Source organism: Myxocyprinus asiaticus, chromosome 13 (assembly GCF_019703515.2).
Source record: "Myxocyprinus asiaticus isolate MX2 ecotype Aquarium Trade chromosome 13, UBuf_Myxa_2, whole genome shotgun sequence".
Lineage (NCBI taxonomy): Eukaryota > Metazoa > Chordata > Actinopteri > Cypriniformes > Catostomidae > Myxocyprinus > Myxocyprinus asiaticus.
In genome coordinates, this window is record NC_059356.1 from 38,159,498 (window position 1) to 38,182,403 (window position 22,906).

The 22,906-nt window shown below is 40.0% G+C and overlaps 1 protein-coding gene across 3 annotated transcripts; it reads right to left on the reverse strand.

Annotated features, from left to right (window-relative positions):
* Positions 1–454: 454 nt before the first annotated feature.
* On the reverse strand, positions 455–22,557 carry LOC127450530 (synaptogyrin-1-like). 3 transcript variants are annotated; one of them, XM_051714750.1, is made up of 4 exons: positions 22,048–22,531; positions 7,606–7,843; positions 5,700–5,845; positions 455–3,807 (listed from the first exon to the last, which is right to left on the reverse strand). In XM_051714750.1, the coding sequence occupies exons 1-4, from the start codon at positions 22,141–22,143 to the stop codon at positions 3,616–3,618; spliced, it is 672 nt and encodes a 223-aa protein (XP_051570710.1). In that variant the 5' UTR covers positions 22,144–22,531; the 3' UTR covers positions 455–3,615. The 3 variants fall into 3 exon arrangements, with proteins under 3 accessions (XP_051570710.1, XP_051570711.1, XP_051570712.1); XM_051714751.1 differs by lacking the exon at positions 455–3,807 and adding an exon at positions 4,204–5,199 and having other exon boundaries at positions 22,048–22,557; XM_051714752.1 differs by lacking the exon at positions 455–3,807 and adding an exon at positions 4,204–5,559 and having other exon boundaries at positions 22,048–22,549.
* Positions 22,558–22,906: the final 349 nt, after the last annotated feature.

Genomic DNA, 22,906 nt, shown 5'->3' on the forward strand with positions numbered 1-22,906 from the left:
ATCTTGGAAAGAAACATTTACCAAGATGATTAAACACTGTTAATGTAATTTCTACTTAACACATTTTTACTTGAAATTTGCATTAACTAATGTTAACGAAAACTACTAGAACTATTGTGTAAAGTGTTACTCTGATAACAATTTTCATTTATTTATATATGCACACTGAAAAACATAGCCTCTTTTAAGACTTACGCATTTCAATTTCATAACAAAATTCCATCAAACTGAATTGTGTAATGTTTAGAAAAATTAAATAAAACTTAAAATATTTATCCTTTTATTTTATTCAAGGTAACTTAATTCAATTTGATGGAATTTTGTTATTAAATTGAAATGCGTAAATCATAAAATGATTTTTTTTTTTTTGGCGTGTATATAAAGAAATATCTAAATAAAAATGTATTTAAAAACCCAGTTATAAGCACATAAACAAGAATTTGGCAGATATATCCACCAGTCAGTTGTCTTTTATTGTCATTTATATCAGACATCTTATCAGACAAGCAACATACAAGACGGGACACAACACACTGACCCATTTTAACCTAGTGATTAATCAAGTCACCACATCAAAATAATATACACTATTTTCTATCCTGCTCCATAACTGCACATATACAGTATATAATAACACATCTGATACACCAAATATAATATGCTGATTGTATTGTAGCTTTCCTTTAAAAGAGTATCAACAGAGATTAGAGAAAATAAAATTTCCAGATTCAGAAATAATGTCACTTCCTAAACAGAGAAAGGGTAAATATGATTCTACCATCTTTAAATGCAAAATACACAATTAATATTAATGTTACTATGTTTCATTTTCAACAATTATTTTGTAATAAATTTATAAAGATATTTTTTGTTTACTTATAATAATATCTTTGTGTAATTATATTACATGTTTGTCATTAAATATAAATATGCTGGTTTTATACATTCATATACACAATATGATGATTTTCCAAACAAAAACACTCAGTGGGGTTTATCTGTAACCTATAACCCTGCTGCTCTACTAGTGCAAGAGTTATTACAGTAACTGTGATCAAAAGTAACATTTGACTGTATTTTCCCAAAACAATGCTAAAAAAGAAGGCCAGGGAACACTATTTTAAGGGTGCTGCAAAGGACCTTGTTAAACATAATGATGAATAATATTTTCACAAGTAATAGATTATCACGAAATGATCATTTGCCCCAAAGATTTGACACTGTAATTTAGCAATGAAACTAAACGTCTATTACTCTGTTCTTCATAGCAAAAATTCCCATCAATTGAGGCATCAGTGTGGGGATATTAGAGCAGTGTTCTGGCTGGATTCCCATGCTGCCATGGTCATTAGCACAAATTTGAAAACTCTTGATTAGAAGTTACTAGACAAGGGTGTTCAGTAGGGTTCTTAAACTGTCATGCTTCTTTTTTACCCCCATACAAACATTTTTTAAACATAGGGCAAGTCCTTTAGGTCTGATTTGGTAAATTTATTTGCCTTGAAGCTAAGTGCTTGTCTCTGTTGGTTAAATAAACTGGCCACATATTCCCTCTCATACTAAGAAAATGGTACCACTTCACATTTAGGTTCCTTTTATAACGGGGTTAAACAATGACTAATAATTAATGTACAAATGCATTATAAATAATTTATTTGTGGTTATATCAACATGCATAAAAAGGTGACTTTTTCAATACCTTTTGTTTTAACCTTAATGTGACAAGGAAAGTTACAACACAAGTGAGTCAAGACATTACAGTAATGACTAAAAAACACAAAGGAGACTGTAGAGAAATGACACAATCCCTCCATCCATTCACACTATAATGGTCTATTGTTGCTACATTGTGACATAAATCATGAATTAGGGCATTTTATGTTTTTGATGTTTGCTCACTATTTGGCAAGTATTGCATGACAGTTGCCCTTTTTATTCATGCTGTTATAACTGCACATTAATGATTTATAATGCATTTGTAAATGACTTGTGTCATTAATAAACCCCATTATAAAACCTTATCAAAGGGAATGTTAATGTAAAGTGTTACCAAGAAAATGTGTTCAAGGTTTCATAAATTTCGGTGGTGCACCACACATAATTACATTCATGATTAAATGATATTAACAACAATGTCAATGTAATCATATGAAAACATGTATAATCACATGTAGCCTCAAAAGTATTTGGACACATAAGCCACACTTAAATGTATTAATTCCATTGCACAGAAAAAGAAAAAAATCAAACCAAGATGCATCTGCAAACAAATGATGATAGACCTTTTCTCAGAACTAACTTTCCTGAGCCATTTTGGCAATTGCTTTTAACCAAACTGAGGTGGATAAAAGGTGGTGGTTTTATGAAGTTCCCATCAAGTTTACACAGGCATTCTAGCTAAGTAACCACAGGTGTAGTTCATCACATTTACTACTGACATGCTCCACCAAATTTGTAAACCTGAAAGTGCTTCAATACACTATATCTACTGTTTTATAATGTAAAAGCTAAAAAACTAAGCATTTCTGTGGAATGTTTTACTTTAAGTTTGCATTAAAATAAATGATATTGGTTTGATATTTTGCAATCTAATGCAATGACATTCATACATGTTAAGTGTGGCTTTAGTGTCCAAATACTTTTTGGGGCCACTGCACATCCTTGTGGACTGTTGCCTTTCTGTAAACAGGGCAATACCTTTTAAAGAAACAGGTCTTAAATAATGCTATCACATATTTGCTACTTACTCCAACTGTACATTGTTTTTAAAAACTTGCAACTCATTCCTCTCATCACACTTCACTTTCAGTATACTCACTTTTTTCTTTCACTTTCTGTATTACATGACATTAATTCTAAGTATCTTTCAGAATCTTTAGAGAGTGACAAAATCGCAGCAGAGAGCTATTAATAAAGTAGACAGATCTGTTCCAGTCAGAAGTCAAAGGGTTAAGGTCACCTTCTATTGAAGCACGTACACATTACCAACAAGAAGACACCACGGTCTTTAGAATAATTTAGCTTGGTCAGGTTTTGTCACAGGTATTGCCAGTGCTAAGCTAGTCAATTTCTTTGACTATGTTAGAGATAATTTACTATATATTTAGTAAAAGATGTCTTTTAACAAATGTAGATATTACATAGTGTACTAAATTGATTCATAAATTAGTGAAGTTTGGTCAGGGTGAACATAAAACTTCTACTGACCAATAATCTAGATTATCCCCCTAGATGATAACCCCAAAACTGAAGGCAAAAATTCTTGGGGCACACAATTTAGATTCTTAAGACCTTGCCCCTAAACTGTAAAATTTCAAATCACTTTAGACCCAATGAAAGAATCATTGATCATGTCTTGTGACCAGATTAACAGCAAATTCTTCCTTCAGTCTCACAGCAAATTCCACAAGGGGTATTAGCACCAAACAATCCCCTTATTTTCTGTCTCTAAACCACAACAAATTCGCATCACTCTGCTTTGGTCGCCCAAATCCTCCCAGAGCCCCCAAAATAAAGTACCAATGTTAAGTTTGTCTTTTTCACCCCAAATGTTTCCCCGATTTAACCCCGCCAGCCTAGCTTGCTAGGCTGTGGCGTGCATCCTTACACCTGACCTCAATAGTCTTGGTTCTGGTATCCACCAGAGCCATCATAATTAGCCTCCATGTCAGTGTTGTATTCAGTGTATTCCATGCCTGCAGGGGGTGCCGCTGCAGGATCCTGGCTGGGATCAATATAGTCCTGTGAGAAGAGGGAGGAGCTTGCACCTAGCTTGTACCTTTGGAATCCGAAGAAAGCTTGACCAGCCTTTAGGAAAATGAGGATTTTCAGAGTGGGAGGGATTGTAATGGAATTACAGGATTATGAACACAGGAGAAGCATGAGAGTAGGGATTTTCAGAGCAGTGGTGAATTGTAAATGAATGAAAAGGCATCAATAAAGAAAGTCAAGTTATGGAATGATGTGTAGTTGAAAGGGGGTGGAGTTAATGAAGATAGCGGGGTGGGACAGACAGGGGAGAAAGATTGAGAGAAAAGAGACATTAGTTTGATTAGGCTGAAAGATTAAGCTGGTTAGTCAACTTTAAGCTCAACACAGTCAAGAGTTATTTAGGTAGTGGCCTTGTGAGTGACCTTTTCACCTACTTGTTTACACATGCAGAAAACTACAATTCCAGACAAAATGTCAAACCGCAACTGAAAGTCAAACTTAAACTTTTTAATCAACAAACAAAATAAATTCTGTTAGTACATCAAAAGATCTGTCATATAATATAAATATGCATCAGATTGTAAGCAACGATAGCAGCTCAGCTGTAAACAAATGGTAAGTATGATTGTGAAATGCCATGACAACAGTGGAGGCAAATGAGGGAAAAATAGCAGATTCTGAAGATGTATCAGGCCACAAAATCCTGTAGTCACACTAACAAAGATTCTTAAAGTTACAACACAATGCTAGTAAAAGACAAGAGAGTCTGTCTGTTCCATGTGCAACTGGCGCCCCCTAGAAAATTAAAACTGCAACTGCAATAAAAACAACATTGTTGCAATACTTAGCACTGCTAGGCTAGCAGTGATTTTCTTTCTAGTTAAAGTACTGAGGTAATAAAAGAGGTACTGAGTTTAGAGTCTGACACTGCTCATTCAGTTGCAAAGTCCACTGTTTAAATTCTCAAATAGGGTCTGAAAACTTGTATGAATTATATTGTGCAACTGTAACGCACTAACTCCACCAACTGAAAAAGTAACTAAATTAAACTGCATATCATATACATAGTTTGTGAGACAAAGCAGTGCTCTAAGTTTCCTTCAAAGCAGGATAAATGTTGTATGAAAAGTCAAAATTAGATCATCTCACTACCCACCATGCTGTCATAAATTAATTACAAATCACAGGAATGGAAAGGCAGATATTTATGACATACTTTAAGGTTGTTCAAAGCTGATACTGGATGGTTTAATGCTTGATTTGGCACAGTGACAACAAACCAAACAAAACATATTGCATCTAAGTTGATATATGTGATTGCAGGGTTTGTGGAATGGATCCTTGTAGTTCATGTCGACAGCGCAGTAAATTAAAGTGTATATAAGGCTAAACAAATGGAGGTGGTGATTGAGGGGTGAACAGTTTGTTGTATTCCTCTTCAAATGAGACTCTCTTTAACCGCTCCAGTGCCAGCAGCGTAAGAAAAGCCTAGAGAAAATAATTGGCCACAGCCAGCGATCAACACAATGAACAACAGGCAATGCTGAAAAACATTTCAACAATACTGGATTAATCTCGTCGATGGAGCTGGGTGATTTCTGTAAGAGAAGCACTTTCAGGAATTAGTAATCAAACACAGAGGTTAGAAGGAAACCTGCAAAAAGAGAAGCATAGACTAATATGGTAAATAAGAAAATACCCTGGTGAGCAGAATACAGAAACGATTAGTGAATGAAGCAGTAAAGTGGATCAGAAGTGGTTCAATTCATGTACAGTGGTTGATCTTCACATCACATGACATTTATTCAGAAGACATACATGTGATTAGGTCAAGAAAAAAGATGTCACCTACAAACAAAGTCAGAAAAAAAGTAGACTTTAAATCTTACAAATCAGATACAATTGAGATAAATGTGATGTGCAGAAAGCATTTGTTTTGAGTGTAATTTGTGAAAAATTATCAAAGAGTCAGATAATTTAGTACAAACCCAAGTGAATATGGAGAAGAAGGAGAAGGTGATGGCTGCTCTGGCAGCGTCTCCGCCCTCTTTGAGTGGGTTATCCTCTGGTTTGGCCACCTGCCACTGATTGGCCAGCAAACAGAATCCCACAAACCACATGACAGACCAGAATGCTGCAAGAAACAGAGGAAAGGTGCAGAAATTCAGATCTATAAAGCATGGAATCGACTCACCATAAAATATAAAATAATCTACAAATACAGTATACCTATAATAAAGTGCTATAAGAACAGAAGATACTAAGATCTGATCAAAACAGTCAGCACTATCTGCAGGCAAAGAGGGAACTATGGCACCACAAACCCAGCTTCACATTGCAGTTACTGTATGTCAAACAGCAGTCACTTTGTACCAACAGAGGGCAGTATAGCTCATGTTAATGTTGTGGTAGTGGAAGTATAGCAAAGATTCAGCTATAACTAGGGGGACATTTGAGTAAAGAAGACCTTAGAAACAACCAGCATGGAGGATGCAAGCATTATGTTACTACAATAATAGAATAGAATATATATTAAAAAAATTATTATATATATATATATATATATATATATATATATATATATATATATATAGGGTTGTCAATCGATTTAAATTTTTTATCAAATTAATGACATATGTCGATTAATTAATCGAATTAATCGCAATTAATCGCATACATCATCATTTGCTGAGAAAGGCCCCCAAATAAAGAAATATAAATAATGCATAATAATTAAAATATAAAAAAATTATAATATGTAGGACCTATAATAAATAATATGGATTGAAATTCAGTTTGAAATAAATTACATAATTGTGGCAGATGAATAAAGCATTGATAGAAGATACAAAAAGTGACTTAAGAACTCAATATATTGTTTGTTTTAATCTCATATCATTGAACAAGCCTATAGTTGACAGCAATCTGTTTTGCATTGAATTTGTCAATGTGTCCAGTTCTCACATGCGTTCTTGCGTTCCGTCTGCGCTATTTTTAATTGTTGCTCTATGTACATGTGCGTGCTTCAGACAGACGTGTTTGGAGCGTCTCACTGGTACACAGCATCATAAACGGCACATTTTTAGGATGATGTGTCAAGTTAAAAGCAGTTGAAACTTTGAAAATCACGTCTCAAGATTCCTGTATTCTGTTGTGTTTTGCGCATCTGTTTTTTTTTCTTTTTTTTTTTTACCAGATTTGTTTTTTACTGAGTGTTTTTTTATATTAACTTTGTATATTTTTTTTAAAGCTTTAATCGATATAACATGACAGTCAAACAAACTACTTTGCGCATCTGTTGTTCTTCCTCAGTGAGCGGTTCTCATTCTGTGGCTATGCTGCTTGTGAGGTTTGTTGAGGCCTGCTGCCACTTACTGACGTGGCTCTTAAAAAAACACATACTTCAAACTTGAATTGCTCGCATCATAGGAAAGTCTGTACGTTTATTACAGAATTTACGTATGCGTCAGTGGGCATGATTGTGTTAATTTAATTAACGCATAATTTATGTAATTAATCGCACTTAATTAATGTGTTAAATCAACAGCCCTAATACATAAATATATATTCAATGTTTTAAATTGGGCGAGTATTATGTCTGGGATTTGATCACAATTCTTTAACTTTTTTATTTTTTGCAGATTTTATTTTTGACCTTTTTTCCATTTAAATGACAGTACAGATAGGGTATTCCTGGGGGACATACACCCCAGCCACTTTACTTTACCCGTCCAACTGAATTAAATTATTTTGTTTACAAACATTTTATGTGTGAATTGAAAGTTATTTAAGAATACTTATATATAAGTAACTTCTGACCAGTAACTTCTAACTTCTTGGATATTTTAAATTAATATACTATAACCTACTGTACACAGTGAAAGTGCTGCTTACCTGAAACACCAATATCAGCCAACACAGCCTTCTTGCGATCTTTGACACTGGTTATTTGAGGAAAGTAGACGTCCAGTGCCATAAATGCGGCACAACAGAGGAAGGCCAGTGCACCCATCCCCACACCATAGTTACAGGCATTCTGGTTCCTGTTAAAGATGCAGAACTCCTCCACCTCCTCTGGACGATTCACGTAACCCTCGTTAGCAATGCATCCAAAGATCACAATGGAGAAGACCTGAGGATCAAGAAAAATAAAAATAAATTAGTAGGCCTACATGAAGGGAAACAGTGAGATAAAGTGACATGAGAAGATTGAAGGAAGATAAGGATTTTTCAGTTCAGAGTAGTTAGTCAAACTGTGAACACTGGGTTCGACATTCATACAATGTTGACATTCTAATTTGCATATTTACAAGATTAATGACGTTGATTGGACAAGTACACCAGTCCATTTATTGAATATGTTCGACAGTTTTAAATGTTTTTCTTAGATGCTGAAACTAAACAAGGGCTTCAAAGTTCCTGCAACTGTAAAAAGCGCATCAATATTTAACAAGGTAAGCATTGTTTAGTTTATGAACATTTGGCTGATGCTAAACAACTCTCTGTAAAATTCGAACACCACGTCATTTTATCCTTTGAAACAGCAATTTGTTTTTTGCAGAGCTTCATAACCTAGTGTTAATATTGGCCTTAATCAAGGGTTTTAGAAACAGTGTGAAAAATCCCTATTGAGCCAATTAAACTAACTTTGAAAAGGTTGTAAACTAGAGAAGCTGAAATCAGCACAACAGTATGCATAATCAAAAAAGCTTTTTTTTTTTTTTTTTGCAACAATTCCTGTTAATTGTTTCTTGCAGCCAACCACAATCTGTGGTTGAAAATATTTGCAATGTTTTGTTTATTTAGGTTGTGTAGGTCTGTTTTAATCTCAAATTATTGCTTTCTAACTGGGTTTGTTTTCTGATGGGAGACAAGATTGGACTGCTGTAGCACTTCTATAACATGTGCCTGTTTGTGCATGCTAATGAGCCCATGTTCTCTTTTTGGTTCCAGAGAAATAGCCATCTTGCAACTATTCTAAGAGAGGATGGAGGCAAGTCTTGGCCAAGGTTTTAACAGCTGGCCTCTGCATCTGTACAATGTGTCCGAGTGTCTGTGTGTGTAATGAGAGAGAGAGCACAGGTTTTTTTTTTTTAAAACAAACTCTTCATTACTCCACTAATGCAATTTAGTTCCCAAGTGGTTTTGGCTATCAGCAGCCAGACTGTTCCATGTGCTCCCAAATTGTCAGTTACAATCCCATAATTTACCCTAAGAATCAACTTTAACCTTTAACTAATGCTTATCACAAAGGGGTGGTCAACCTCAAATCAAATAAACACTCAGTCTGTGAGCGTAACTTTCAATGCCTCATTCAAACCTTTATCTTGACCTAATCAAGCAAAATTGAACAGGATAGGAGGAAATCTGATGCTGATGTCATCAAATGAACTGTTGACTAAGTACAGTTCTAAGTCACAGTAAATGCAATCTTTCATCTGTTTTTGTTTTTCTATGTATACATGAGCTAGACTGATGTCTTTGACAGTTGTGCCATGTCTTCATTTGTGCCAGTTTTTCAGCCGTCAGGAATGCCACGTTTTTTAAATGCATCACAAGACACTTGAGTTCTGTTCTATTCGTTGTGTCTACTGTAGCTTTTGTTTTTAGTGCAGGAACTGGTTTGGTCTGAACGGCCCCTTACACTATGAAGCCAACTATGAATTATAACTTATTACCAGGCCCAGATGAAATCTGTGCCTACAGAACACGGAATTGGATTTTCGGAATTGGAATGCTCGTCCTTAGCAAAGTTCTACACAACCAAAGGCGCTTCAATGTTTTATTATTTTAAATTAAATCTTTTGCTGAATTTGACTCCATTTACCACTTTAAAGTCCATTCTGCAGATCCCGAAATCAGCACAGAAAATACAACATTTCTGCAAATTCCGTCCAGGCATGTTTATTACCAGGAGTGGCCAACTGCATTAGAGAAAACATCCTGGTTACTTTCGCAACCTCCGTTCCCTGATGGAGGGAATGAGACATTGTGTCGATGTAGTGACACTAGGGGTCACCCTTGGGAGCCCCAAACACCTCTGATTTTTTTAAAAAAGGCCAATGAGAAGTGGCGAGTGGAATTTGCATGCCACTCCCCCGGACATACGGGTATAAAAGGAGCTGGTATGCAACCACTCATTCAGGTTTTGTGCTGAGGAGCTGAGACCAGGTCCCGGCCATTTCAGCGGGTAGCTCAGCATTGTGGCAAGAGGGACACAACGTCTCGTCCCCTCCATCAGGGAACGAAGGTTACAAAAGTAACCAGGATGTTCCCTATCTGTCACTCACCCAACGTTGTGTTGATGTAGTGACATCAGGGGTCCCTCTACAAAACGCCACAACTAGCTGAACTGTGTTGCATTAACTAGCGGTGTGTGACGGGCAGACTGCTGTGTGCCTCGTAGCCAGCGCACCAGGTCGTCACGTACCCTCCCCCAATGCTCTTATGAGCATCGAACGGTCCATCAGGAACAAGTCGACTGCCCAAATATAGGGATAGGCAAGCCCAGCCGAGGCCTCTTTTTCCTCTCTTTTCTCCCCAAAAAGAGTGGAATCTGACTGGGAGCCAAAAGTGTCTGTGTCGGGGGGTGTCCCTCCCAAAGGGAAGACACCACGGAGACCACACCCCGCCCAAAAGGGGTGGGGGGGAATTTTGAGTGGAATATGTCACATGGTCTTACCGAGTCTTGTCAGAAGTATGTCATGTGGAGAGGTCCCATGGTACCCAAAGAGGGAGGAGTTTCTACAGAGCATGGCAACCGGGGGCAGAGGGGCGTCTGCCCAAGGAAGATGCAGTTTGCCATCAGGGAAACAATTTTGCAGAAGATATCACATGGGGTCGCCTTCGGGGAACCAGCACATGTGGAGCACCTACCTCAGTACAGGGGCTCATTAGAGCACGTACTGGGCCAGTCAGCGAGTTTCTCCTCAAACTCAGCTGCCAGAGGGCTAAGGAGGAAAGTCATCCAGGGATCACAGTCTGTGAACACGACTGGGAGTCAAGAGTGCACGTCTTCACCTCAAGGGAGGGGAAAGGCACTATGCGCAAGCGGTACACCCGGCCAGTTGTCCCGGAACTTACCTGCTCGTGCCTGCCAATACACAGGGCTCAACCTGGAGATTGTAGAACCTCGCAAAGGTATTGGGTGTTGCCCAGCCCTCTGCTCTGCAGATGTCTGCCAAAGAGGCGCCACTGTCCAGGGCCCAGGAGGCCGCCACACTCCTGGTGGAGTGGGCTCGTAACTCCGCAGGGGGTGGCACCTCCTTGAGCCTGATATGCTATCGTGATGGCGTCGAAGACCCAGTGGGCGATCCTCTGTTTGGAGACTGTGCTTCCTTTTCGCTGTCCACCAAAGCAAACAAAGAGCTGCTCGGAGCTTCTAAGGCTCTACGTGCGATCCAAATAGATGCGTAAAGCTCGCACCGGACACAGCAACACCAAGGCTGGGTCTTCCTCCTCCTGGGGTAGCACTTGCAGGTTCATCACCTGATACCTAAAAGGAGTCGTGGGAACCTTGGGCACATAGCCCGGTCGGGGTCTCAGGATCACGTGAGAGTAACCCAGATCGAACTCCAGGCACGATTCGCTGACAGTGAACGCCTGCAGTTCCTCTACCCTTTTGATGGAAGTGAGCGCAGTCAGGAGGGCAGTCTTCAAAGAAAGTGCCTTAAGCTCAGCCGACTCCAAGGGCTCAAAGGGAGCTCCCTGTAAACCCCGAAGGACTACGGAGAGGTCCCATGAGGGGACGAGGCACAGTCTGGAGGGATTCAACCTCCTAGTGCCTCTCAGGAACCTGATGATCAAGTCATGCTTCCCCAAATACTTACCATCTACTGCATCGTGATGTGCTGAAATAACGGCTACATACACCTTCAGGGTGGAGGGGGACAGCTGTCCCTCCAGCCTCTCCTGCAGGAAGGAAAGCACTGATCCGACTGCGCATCTCTGGGGGTCTTCGCGTTGGGAAGAACACCACTTAGCGAACAGACGCCACTTCAAGGCATACAGGCGCCTCGTAGAGGGAGCCCTAGCCTGAGTGATCGTGTCTACCACCGATGGGTGGTAGGCCATTTAAGTCTTCCCGTCCAGGGGCCAGACGTGGAGATTCCAGAGGTCTGGTCGCAGGTGCCAGATGGTGCCCCGTCCCTGAGAAAGAAGGTCCTTCCTCGGGATTTGCTGGGGGCGGGGCTGTCGCAAGGAGCGTGAGATCCGAGAACCACGTCTGGGTGGGCCAGTAGAGTGCTACTAGGATGACCTGCTCCTCGTCCTCCCTGACCTTGCACAGGGTCTGCATATTTGCATAGTCCAGGGGGCAAGCTGTGTGCCAGCACATCTATACCGAGGGGTGCCTCGGTCAGGGCGTACCAAAGCGGGAAGTGGGAGGATTCCCGGGAAGCAAACAGGTCTACCTGTGCTCGACCGAATCGACTCCAAATCAGCTGGACCACCTGAGGGTGGAGTCTCCACTCTCCCCTGAGGGTTACCTGACATGACAGCACATCCGCTGCGGTGTTGAGGTCGCCCGGGATGTGAGTGGCTCGTAGCGAATTGAGGCACTGCTGACTCCAGAGGAGGAGACGGTGGGCGAGTTGTGACATGCAATGGGCGTGTAGACCGCCTTGGTGGTTGATGTACACTACCGACGCTGTGTTGTCCATCCAGACCAACACGTGCTTGCCCTGGATCAATGGCCGAAACCTCTGCAGGGCGAGCAGTACTGCCAACAACTCTAGGCAGTTGATGTGCCAACGAGCCGTGGGCCAGTCCAGGAGCCGGCAGCTGTGTGCCCATTGCATACGGTGCCCCAGCCCATCTTGGAGGCATCTGTTGTAACCACGACACACCTGGAAACCTGTTCTAGGGGAACCCCTGCCCGTAGAAATGCAAAGTCAGTCCAAGGGCTGAAGAGGAGGCGACAGATCGGCGTGATGGCCACGCAATGTGTCCCGTGGCACCAGTCTGAAGCTAGTGCTGAAGCGGTCTCATATGCATCAACCCAAGCGGTGTGGCCGCTGCTGAGGATGCCATATGCCACAGGAGCCTCTGAAAGTTTCAGTGGAACCGCTGCTCTCTGTCTGAGCACCTTCAGACAGTTCAGCACTGACTGTGCATACTCGTTCGTGAGGCTTGCTGTCATTGAGACTGAGTCCAACTCCAGACCGAGAAAAGAGATGCTCTGAATTGGGGAGAGCTTGCTCTTTTCCCAGTTGACCCGAAGCCCTGTCGGCTGAGGTGTCAGAGCACGAGGTCCCTGTGTGTGCACAGCAACTCTCGAGAGTGAGCTAGGATTAGCCAGTCATCGAGATAGTTGATGATGCGGATGCCCACTTCCCTTAGCGGGGCAAGGGCAGCCTCTGCGTCCTCCATTAAGACGCGAGGGTACAGGGACAGGCTGAAGGGGAGGACCTTGTACTGGTACGCCTGGCCTTCGAAGGCAAACCGCAGGAAGGGTCTGTGTTGAGATAAGACTGAGACGTGAAAGTACGCGTCCTTCTGGTCTACCGCCGCGAACCAATCTCGATGCCGGACGCTCACTAGAATGCGTTTTTGCGTCAGCATCTTGAACGGGAGTCTGTGCAAAGCCCGGTTCAGTACTCGCAGGTCCAGGATTGGTCGCAACCCACCGCCTTTCTTCAGTACGAAGTAAGGGCTGTAGAACCCTTTCTTCATCTCGGCTGGAGGGACAGGCTCTATTGCGCCCTTGTGCAGAAGAGTAGCGATCTCCGCACGCAAGGTAGCGGCGTTCTCGCCCTTCACCGAGGTGAACACCGCTGAACCTGGGCGGGCACCTGGCTAACTGAATTGCGTAGCCGAGTCGGATGGTCCGGGTCAACCACGCGACGGGTTGGAAAGCACGAGCCACACGTCCAAACTCCGGGAAAGGGGGACCAAGGGAATGATCACGTCGTATGTACCGGCGGGTGGGGCCTCGCGGCAGGGTGGAGCTCGAGGTGGCATGTCGAGGGGATTCGAGCCCCGTGGCCGTGCTGAGTCCATGGACATCGAAGCACTTACCTGGCTCCTGCCACCCACCATAAGATTGGCCGAGGAGGGGGGAGGAGGAGTCTTGTCCCTGTAGTCCACCGGACCCAATCCCGTGCCGCTGGGGCGCCATACTTGCAAAGATGGGACGGTGGTCATGACGACGGCCATGCACACCAAACATGTGACCCAGGAAACAAGAAAACTGCTCTTTTGTTGAATTTTTGGGTACTGCAGCCTCTTGGACATGCGGCAATTATTGCTGGATAATACATTTTACATAATGTCACTTCTTGTCCCTTGGATATCATTTTCTCAAGGTAAATCTTCTTGAAAAATATAACATTTGATTTTGACCCATCAATCTTAGGTTTATCGCATATCGCTGTCACATTATCCAAGTTTACTGCATATCACATTTTCCATCCTAACCGTGAAGCCCTAGTGGTCAGTTCTTAATTTGTTTGATTTTTAGAAATTAAAAAAAAAGTTACTATAGATTTTGTCAGTTTGAACCAGTCTGGCCATTCTCTGTTGACCGCTCTCATCAACAAGGCATTTCCATCCACAGAACTGCCACTCACTGGATGCTTTTTGGCACCATTTGGAGTAAATACTAGAAACTATTGTGTGTGAAAATCCCAGGAGATCAGCAGTTACAAAAATACTCAGACCAGCCCATCTGGCACCAACAATCATGCCACGGTCGAACACACTGAAGTCACATTTTTTTCCCCATTCTGATGGTTGATGTGAACATTAACTGAAGCTCCTGACACGTATCTGAATTATTTTATGCACTGCACTGCTGCCACATGATTGGCTGATTAGATAATCGCATGAATGATTGTTGGTGCCAGACGCGCTGGTTTGAGTATTCAGCACACAAAATCCTGATCTTGTGATCATCAGGGGCACAGCTTTATGTGCTCCATATTTCAACCTTCCTGGATTAATTTTTTTTTTTTTTAGGTATATATGTGAGTGAGTAAATAAGCATTTCTCTTTGTTTGAGAAAATGTACAAAACCATTTATTTTTTTTATTTTTTTGCTTTTTTTTGGCAAAAAATATGTAAAAAAGCTCTTTTGTTCCTTGTTTTTAAAGGTTTTATTTGACGTTCAAGTTTAAGCTTTCTAGTCTCTATAAATTAAGAAATAAACTGACAAATTTGATATGTATGTCACATTTTGCAGTTTAGCACATCCCACAAGGTCAGTGTGTCAAATTTGATTGCCTTTCATTGGTCCTCACTGTAATTTACAGTTCTTCAGTCAGCAAGACATATCAGCTGGGGCTAGATTTTGTGTGTACCATTTCAGAGCAGGCAACAATGGCTCGCCCACCAATAAATCAATCAACACCTTGAAAGGAAGAGGAATACAGTGGAACAGAGCTGTCATGCTGCTATTCAATAGAACTCTTTATACAACACACAGTGGTGTTGCTGTAGCTGGTTGTGTAATGTAAGATAGTGGGCGAGACAATGAAAGGTTATTCAATCAAGTGTATACTTAAATATTAACCTAATCTAAAGATTTACCTTATCTCCAGTAGTGCTCTAATTCACTAAAATTCAGTTGCTGACATTAAAGTTTCAGTTCATTAAAAAATGTAAATTCTGACATTATTTACTCACCCTTGTATCATTTCAAATCCCCTTTCTACAGCCGAACACAAAAGGAAATTTTAGGCTGAATGTTAGGGACTGACAGCCTTAGTCACCATTCACTTCTATTGTCTGGAAAAAAGATCTCCTTTTGTGTTTAACGGAAGAAAGACATATGGGTTTACATGACATAACATGAGTGTAAATTGATAGAATTGTATTTTCATTTCTATCCCTTTAAGCATATCATGTTTTTATGGGCTACACATTGTATATGTGGATAACTTAGTGACGTTGACCATGAGTCTGACAATTCACATGGAGTGAGATTTTTTTTTGTTCAATGAAAAACTCTTCTTCTTGACCCATCATTTTTACTTCTCTTTCTTCCCGGTCTTTTACATGCCTGTCAAGCTTTCCATCTCTCTCTCCCCTCCCCCTCCAATCCCTCGCTTTTAATCTCCCTGACCCTTGTGTTCATTGTGTGAGGAAAGAGAGATTACGAGAGAGAGAGAGAGAGAGAGAGAGAGTCATAAGACTAAAAAATGAAGACAACCTCTATTGTATGGAAAAAAGTAATGCTTTCCCAGACAGTCAACCTGATCTGACCATTGATAAATAATATTCAGAAATTTTGCATCCAGCATCAGTGGCTGGAGCTCTAAACATCAACCATATGTAGAGAATTAGTTCTGCTTTGGTATAAACAGGAGAATTCAATTAAACCGCACTGGTTGCTATTCTGGTACACTTGTTAAATACCATTTGCTCCAAATGAGCATGCTATACAAGAAAGCAACAAAAAGTCTCAGCCACAAAGTTTGGAAGATTGCAGCAAACTATTCCATTCTGCCAAAAATAACTGCATAGCCCTTTGAGGGAGGTTTTTTTTTTTTCTCAAGATGATATTCCACCAGATAAGCACTTAAATAGCCCTATTTTTCACAGATCACAGATAAAATGTGCATTTGATGCTCAATTACATTGAATATTCAGAATATATTTGTGATGATTTTGCTGACATATGAAAAGATGTTTTGAGATACCTCCTTGTCTTGTGAGTATTATGAAAAGCTTTAAGATGTTGAAAAAGCTTCTTTGTGGCAAAACGTGGCAAAAACAGCATTTACTTTGTTTCCATGAATCAGTACAAACATCCTTTCAGTGAATCAATTCAATGAATAAACTCTGATTTATGACTTACTTGCATCATCACTCAAAAATGTTCACTACAGTCTTAATGTAGCATTTTCATACATTACAATGATGTATTAAAAATATTCAGAACATACACTGGTGGCCAAATGTTTGGTATAATGTACAGATTTTGCTCTTATGGAAAGAAATTGGTACTTTTATTCACCAAAGTGGCATTCAACTGATCACAATGTGTCAGTCATATACAATATAGTCAGGATATTAGTAACGTGAAAAATTACTATTACAATTTGAAAAAAAATGTTCAGAACTTCTTTAACTACTTCAAAGAGTTCCCATCAAAAAATCCTCCACGTGCAGCAATGACAGCTTTGCAGATCCTTGGCATTCTAGCTGTCAGTTTGTCCAGATACTCAGGTGATATTTGACCCCACGCTTCCTGTAGCACTTGTCATAGATGTGGCTGTCTTGTCAGGCACTTCCCACGCACCTTACAGTCTAGCTGATCCCACAAAAGCTCAATGGGCTTAAGATCCATAACACTCTTTTCCAATTATCTGCTGTCTGTTCCAAAAGTGGCTTTTTCTTTGCAATTCTTCCCATAAGGCCTGCACCCCTGAGTCTTCTCTTTACTGTTGTAGATGAAACTGGTGTTGAACGTGTAGAATTCAATGAAGCTGTCAGCTGAGGACATCTGAGGCGTCTTTTTCTCAAACTAGAGACTCTGATGTACTTATCCTCTTGTTTAGTTGTACATCTGGGCCTTCCATATCTCTTTTTGTCCTTGTTAGAGCCAGTTGTCCTTTGTCTTTGAAGACTGTAGTGTACACCTTTGTATGAAATCTTCAGTTTTCAGCAATTTCAAGCATTGCATAGCCTTCATTCCTCAAAACAATGATTGACTGACAAGTTTCTAGAGAAAGAGTCTGAAACCAAACCAGCGCTTTGGGGGCACCGGAACAATCGCGCTCAGATTCGGACAGCAGCAAACGTGCTCAGTGTGAAAACCACCTATAACGTCAGTGCAAAAATGCCGTTCGATTCGTTTTGGTGAATCATTTCAAACTGTCCTTTCAATTAATCAATTCCAAACTCTGATTCAACAATTCACTTGCATCATCTATAAAAATGTTTTACTGTTGTCTCAGTGTGGCATTTTCATATATTAAAATGTTGTATTAAAAATTTTCCAAATATATTTGCGATGATTTTGCTGACGTATAAAATTACACTTCGAGATACGTCCCTGTCTTGCGAGTCGAGACTAAAGCTCTAACATGTTGCAAAAGCATCCAATTTAAACATCAGTAGCAAAAACTGCACTCAATTCGTTCTGACCCGAGAGCATATTTAGAATACAGGATCGAATGTGAGCAGCAGAACTGAGACTTAATGGATGAGTACACAGAGATCCATTGCCAGAATATTACAATCAGACAAGGAAAATCCTGCAAGGAAACAGATGAATCACAAACTGTAGTATCTATTCGTATTAACTTTGTTAAAGGGATAAAGATGCTCTGCAAACTACATTTTCTCCTTGACGTAATGACTGTGCAGGAAAAAAAGGTGAACATATGGAGAGAGATGGAGAGTATGTCTCCCTGCAGCAGTATTCCACTGTGCCATTATTCCCATAACAGACTACAGGAAAATGATTGTGCTATATTTAAAGCATCATATGCACACTGAACAGGATATGGCAGGCAGAGAGTTGGCAATACATCTCTTTCTGAAAGTAGTTATTGCAACAGACAAGCAGCAAAATAATGTGGTTGATGTAATTTTGTGCTTCACAGAAACAGACTGCAGTTAGGTGCTGGTTGAATACAGTCCAAAAGCTTGGGGAAATACATGAATGATCTGCTCATTCTTGCCTAGAGTTTTATTTTTAATGCCTATGATTTGAACTCTGCCTGGGAAATATTTGTGAATTAAGGGACACATCTGCTAATATCAGTCCACCTAAGGGATCAAAGATGCTGAAGTGTGCAACTTTTTCGATGCTAAAATAATTTCTCCCATCCCAGCTTAAAGGGGTAGTTCACTCAAAAGTTAAAAAGTCTCTCATCATTTACTCATCCTCATGCCATCCCTATGGATGACTTTCTTCTTTGTATGACGTTCTTCTGCTGAACACAAAGATTTTTAGAAGAATATCTCAGCTCTGTTGGTCCTCACAATGCAAGTGAATAGTGTCCAGAACCTTGAAGCTCTAAAAAGCATATAAAGGCAGCATAAAAGTAATCCATAAGACTCCAGTGGTTAAATCCATGTTTTCAGGAGTAATATGATAGGTGTGGGTGAGAAACAGATAAATATTTAAGTCCTTTTTTACTTTAAATCTCCACTTTCACTTTCACATTGTTCTTCTTTTGTTTTTAACGATTCACATTCTTCATATCGCCACCTGCTGGGCAGGGAGGATAATTTATAGTAAAAAAGGACTTAAATATTGATTGGTTTCTCACCCACACGTCATATCACTTCTGAAGACATAGATTTAACCATTGTCTTATGGATTACTTTTATACTGCCTATTTGTGCTTTTCAGAGCTTCAAAATTTTGGTACCCATTCACTTGCATTGTAAGGACCTACCGAACTGAGATACTCTTCTAAATATCTTTGTTTGCGTTCAGCAGAAGCAAGAAAGTCAAACACATCTGGGATGGCATAACGGTGAGTAAATGATAATGATTTTTGGGTGAACTATTCCTTTAATATGCGGAGACAACAAGAAGAAAGCCATTCGTAAGTTGATTTTCCCAAAAGGTATAAACACTGTGGCTCTGTGCCGCTATCAAAACATTGTTCTTTGTATAAGCATCCTGACCAGCCCGACACTGCAACAATGGCTCAACCAATGGCGTTAAACAAAGAGACACCCTTTTTTACAAATGAGCAATAAGGATGGAGTCCAAGCCTGAATCAACTATGGTAGTCTTCATGGTAGTCACAAGATGCTTTTCTCTGAATCATGACAAAGAAGTTCACTGCGTGCAAATGTTGCAGTTCATGTAGAAATGGAGGCATCAAATAGGAAAGAGATACTGTCATATATAACAAGATGAAACAAAAAAGGTTGAAATGCTATCGGGAATACTAAAGAGACAGCTCTACAATAGATGGTCTTATATACACCTTTACCATTTATCCATATTCTTTTTCCTCATAGTGAACTTGATACTGTACAATCCAGCCTAAGACCTTAGATAGTTGTCATGCCAACGCAGTAGCTCTCATTCAGCCAATAAGAGCATAAATCAGATGAACATGCCTCAGATTTGTCCTTAAGGTTCAGTACAGCAGATTGCATATACACGTACACTAACATGATGACAAATCAACAATTGGTTGCCTCTTAACAAAAGAACACACCATTTCTTATTTTATTTACAGTAGGAATGCACTAGTAAAGCTATACTACAGTACTTACAGCCATGTTTTATTTTAAAACATCTCAAAGAAACTAACCAGAAGAAAAATATGCAACTGTAGTAACTCAGCATCCAACTACCATCATCCAGGATCCATAAACTAATCTAAAACAGTCACACCAAGCAGTAATATATGACCCAAGTACCACAGCCAGAATGGTTTCATCAAGGTACACAGTATCATTGTGAGAATGCAACACATCTTTTACACTATGTTGTCTATTGAACAGTTTTAAAGATAAATGTGATAGCCTCCAGCGCAGAACATAACTGTGACTTAAAGAAATAGTTCAACCAAAAATGAAAATTCTCTCATCGTTTACTCACCCTCATACCATCCCAGATGTGTAAGACTTTCTTTCTTCTGCAGAACACAAATTAAGATTTTTAGAAGAATATCGCATCTATGTAGGTCCATCCAATGCAAGTGAATGGTGACCAGAACTCAGAAAGTCCAAAAATGACAAAAAGGCAGCATAAAAGTAATCCACACAATGCCAGTGGTTAAATCCATTTCTTTAGAAGTGATATGATAGGTGTGGGTGAGAAACAGATAAATATTTAAGTCCTTTTTTACTACAAATCTCCATCTTTGACCAGCCCCAACCAGTAGGCAGCGATATGCACGAAGAATGCGAATGGACACACACAAAGAATGTGAAAGTGGAGATTTATAGTAAAAAAGGACTTTTCTCACACACACACCTATCGTATCACTTCTGAAGACATGGATTTAAACACTGGAGTTTTATGGGTTACTTTTATGCTGCCTTTATGTGCTTTTTGGAGCGTCAGAGCTCTGGACACCATTCACTTGCATTGCACAGTCATTCAGAGCTGAGATAATTCTTCAAAAAAAAAAAAAAAATTGTCATACACATCTGGTATGGCATGAGGGTGAGTAAATGATGAGAGAATTTTCATTTTTGGGTGAACCATCCCTTTAATTGTAACTCGGAGGACAAACAATTTACCATGCGGCATGCCGAGTTCGCATTAATGCAAACTCAACCGGTAAATAAAATAAATTCTGACATGTAAATAATTGCAATTATTTAAAAAGGAAATAAATCAAATCATGCATTACTTGAATGATGCTACCTACTTCACAGTTATGGTTTAATCTCCTGCAACAGACACCTGCCCAACCCCTCCCCCAACCCCTCCCCCACGTCGGCTGGCCGGCCACCCTCCTATAATCTCTCCGCCCACCATGTGTCCCTCCATAAAATGTTACTATCAGCAAATAATGCACATACTGTACACTCACTCTTGCATAAGCCAAATATTAAATAAAGCAGGAGCAACCCAATTAAGCATGCAATTAAAAACATGCAAAAGTATTTTAAAATACTATTTAGTTTCATAGACATGATTGTAAAAGTAGATAAAATAATAATAATAAAGATAATCTGCTTTTCCTTTATCAATAGAAGGCTTGTTGGAGCTTTTTATCACGTGAAACCACAGCCTTTTTCAGTTGCTATCCAAACCTCTACTTGTCTGCGTTATTCTCTACAATCAATGGCCTGTTGACAGCCGCAGCAGTTCAATAGTAAGCGATGGCGTTTGATGCGGGACATTCATCCTGAACACGGGCTTCAAGTTCACTGTACAAATGGAGTAAATTTAAGCAGGTGAGGTGGCATATCACAAATTAGTTTTACGTAAAGCTAGAGCCATGAACACGGGTCAGAGTGGCAAATATACGGCATGCAACTACCCTACATGCTTTTTTTTTTTTTTATCAAATAAAACCAAGAAACTAGCATACGTTTTCGAAGGGTGACCAAAGAGCACATAATAATTAAAGCAATTCGACAAGACATTGCTCCGAATCAACGTTCCTGTGGTTTATAACTACATAATAAATCCACATTGGCTATAGTCTCATATTTGTAAGACGAGAGTGATGACATGGACGCTGCGTTACATTAAGACTGGCTTTTTTTTTTAAAAAAATTTTTTTATTACCGCGTAAATACATAGATATCTATTTAACTGAAAAAATAAAACCAAACAAATACACAGCACAGAGATTAGCACGAAAGATTTTGTGCATTCAGGCGGCAAAGACTTACGAGCCTTTCACGCGTCATCACATGACGCTCGCACTTAAATTATGCAATTAGTAGAATCACTCTCACCCATGACACTATTCGAAGAATAGTCTGCGGTTGCTGAAAGAACGTGATTGGATCGAAGGTGCCGCCAGCCTTGCCAGCCCCGTATGCCTGCTCCATCCTCAAGAGTTTCTTTATTTTTTTATAGTGCAGATATAATTGACCTTGATGTAGAATCAATTTATCCTCGCGCCGCTGGACCTACACCTTAACTCTTCGCGCGCTGCCTTCGCCTCACTCGATATTTTAGGCTGTCCGTTCTTGCAGGGTTTCTTCTAAAACGATGTCCCTTCCACTCCGTACTTCTCTCATTTCAGGGGTGGAGAGAGGAGACCGAGTAAACACACATCCGAGGGAACACGAGAGCGCGCATTATGCTTTCAAGCTTGATGCGCAGTCTCGAGGATACTGAGGCGCGCGGCCGACCGCATGCCCGTAAAGCACTCAGTAGTTACTGAGTGTTTATGAAGAGGTAGTAAAGTAGAATCATACGTAGATTACACTGTGGAGAACGTCAATTAAATGTCAATGAATTGCAATATCCCCCTAATAATATATTCTACTGACGGTAAGGCATTCAATGGAATTTTCAAAATTGCTGATTGATGTGACCTTGTGCCACCTAGTGATTGGCCACAGCCCCACATCCAAGGACAAATGCTTAGTCATTTGCAGACTAAATATGTAATAAAAATATTTATTTTGTTTATGATAAGTAAAAACAAGACTATGGATAGGGATGCACCCCAAACTGTTCCAAATTATTGCTGTGATTTTTGTTTTGTTAAAAAAATGTCGTTGTACTTTGTACAATGTCTCTATAATAGGATCTATAACCTTGATATTGATAATATAATAGAGTTTTTTAAACCTAACTTCAGCA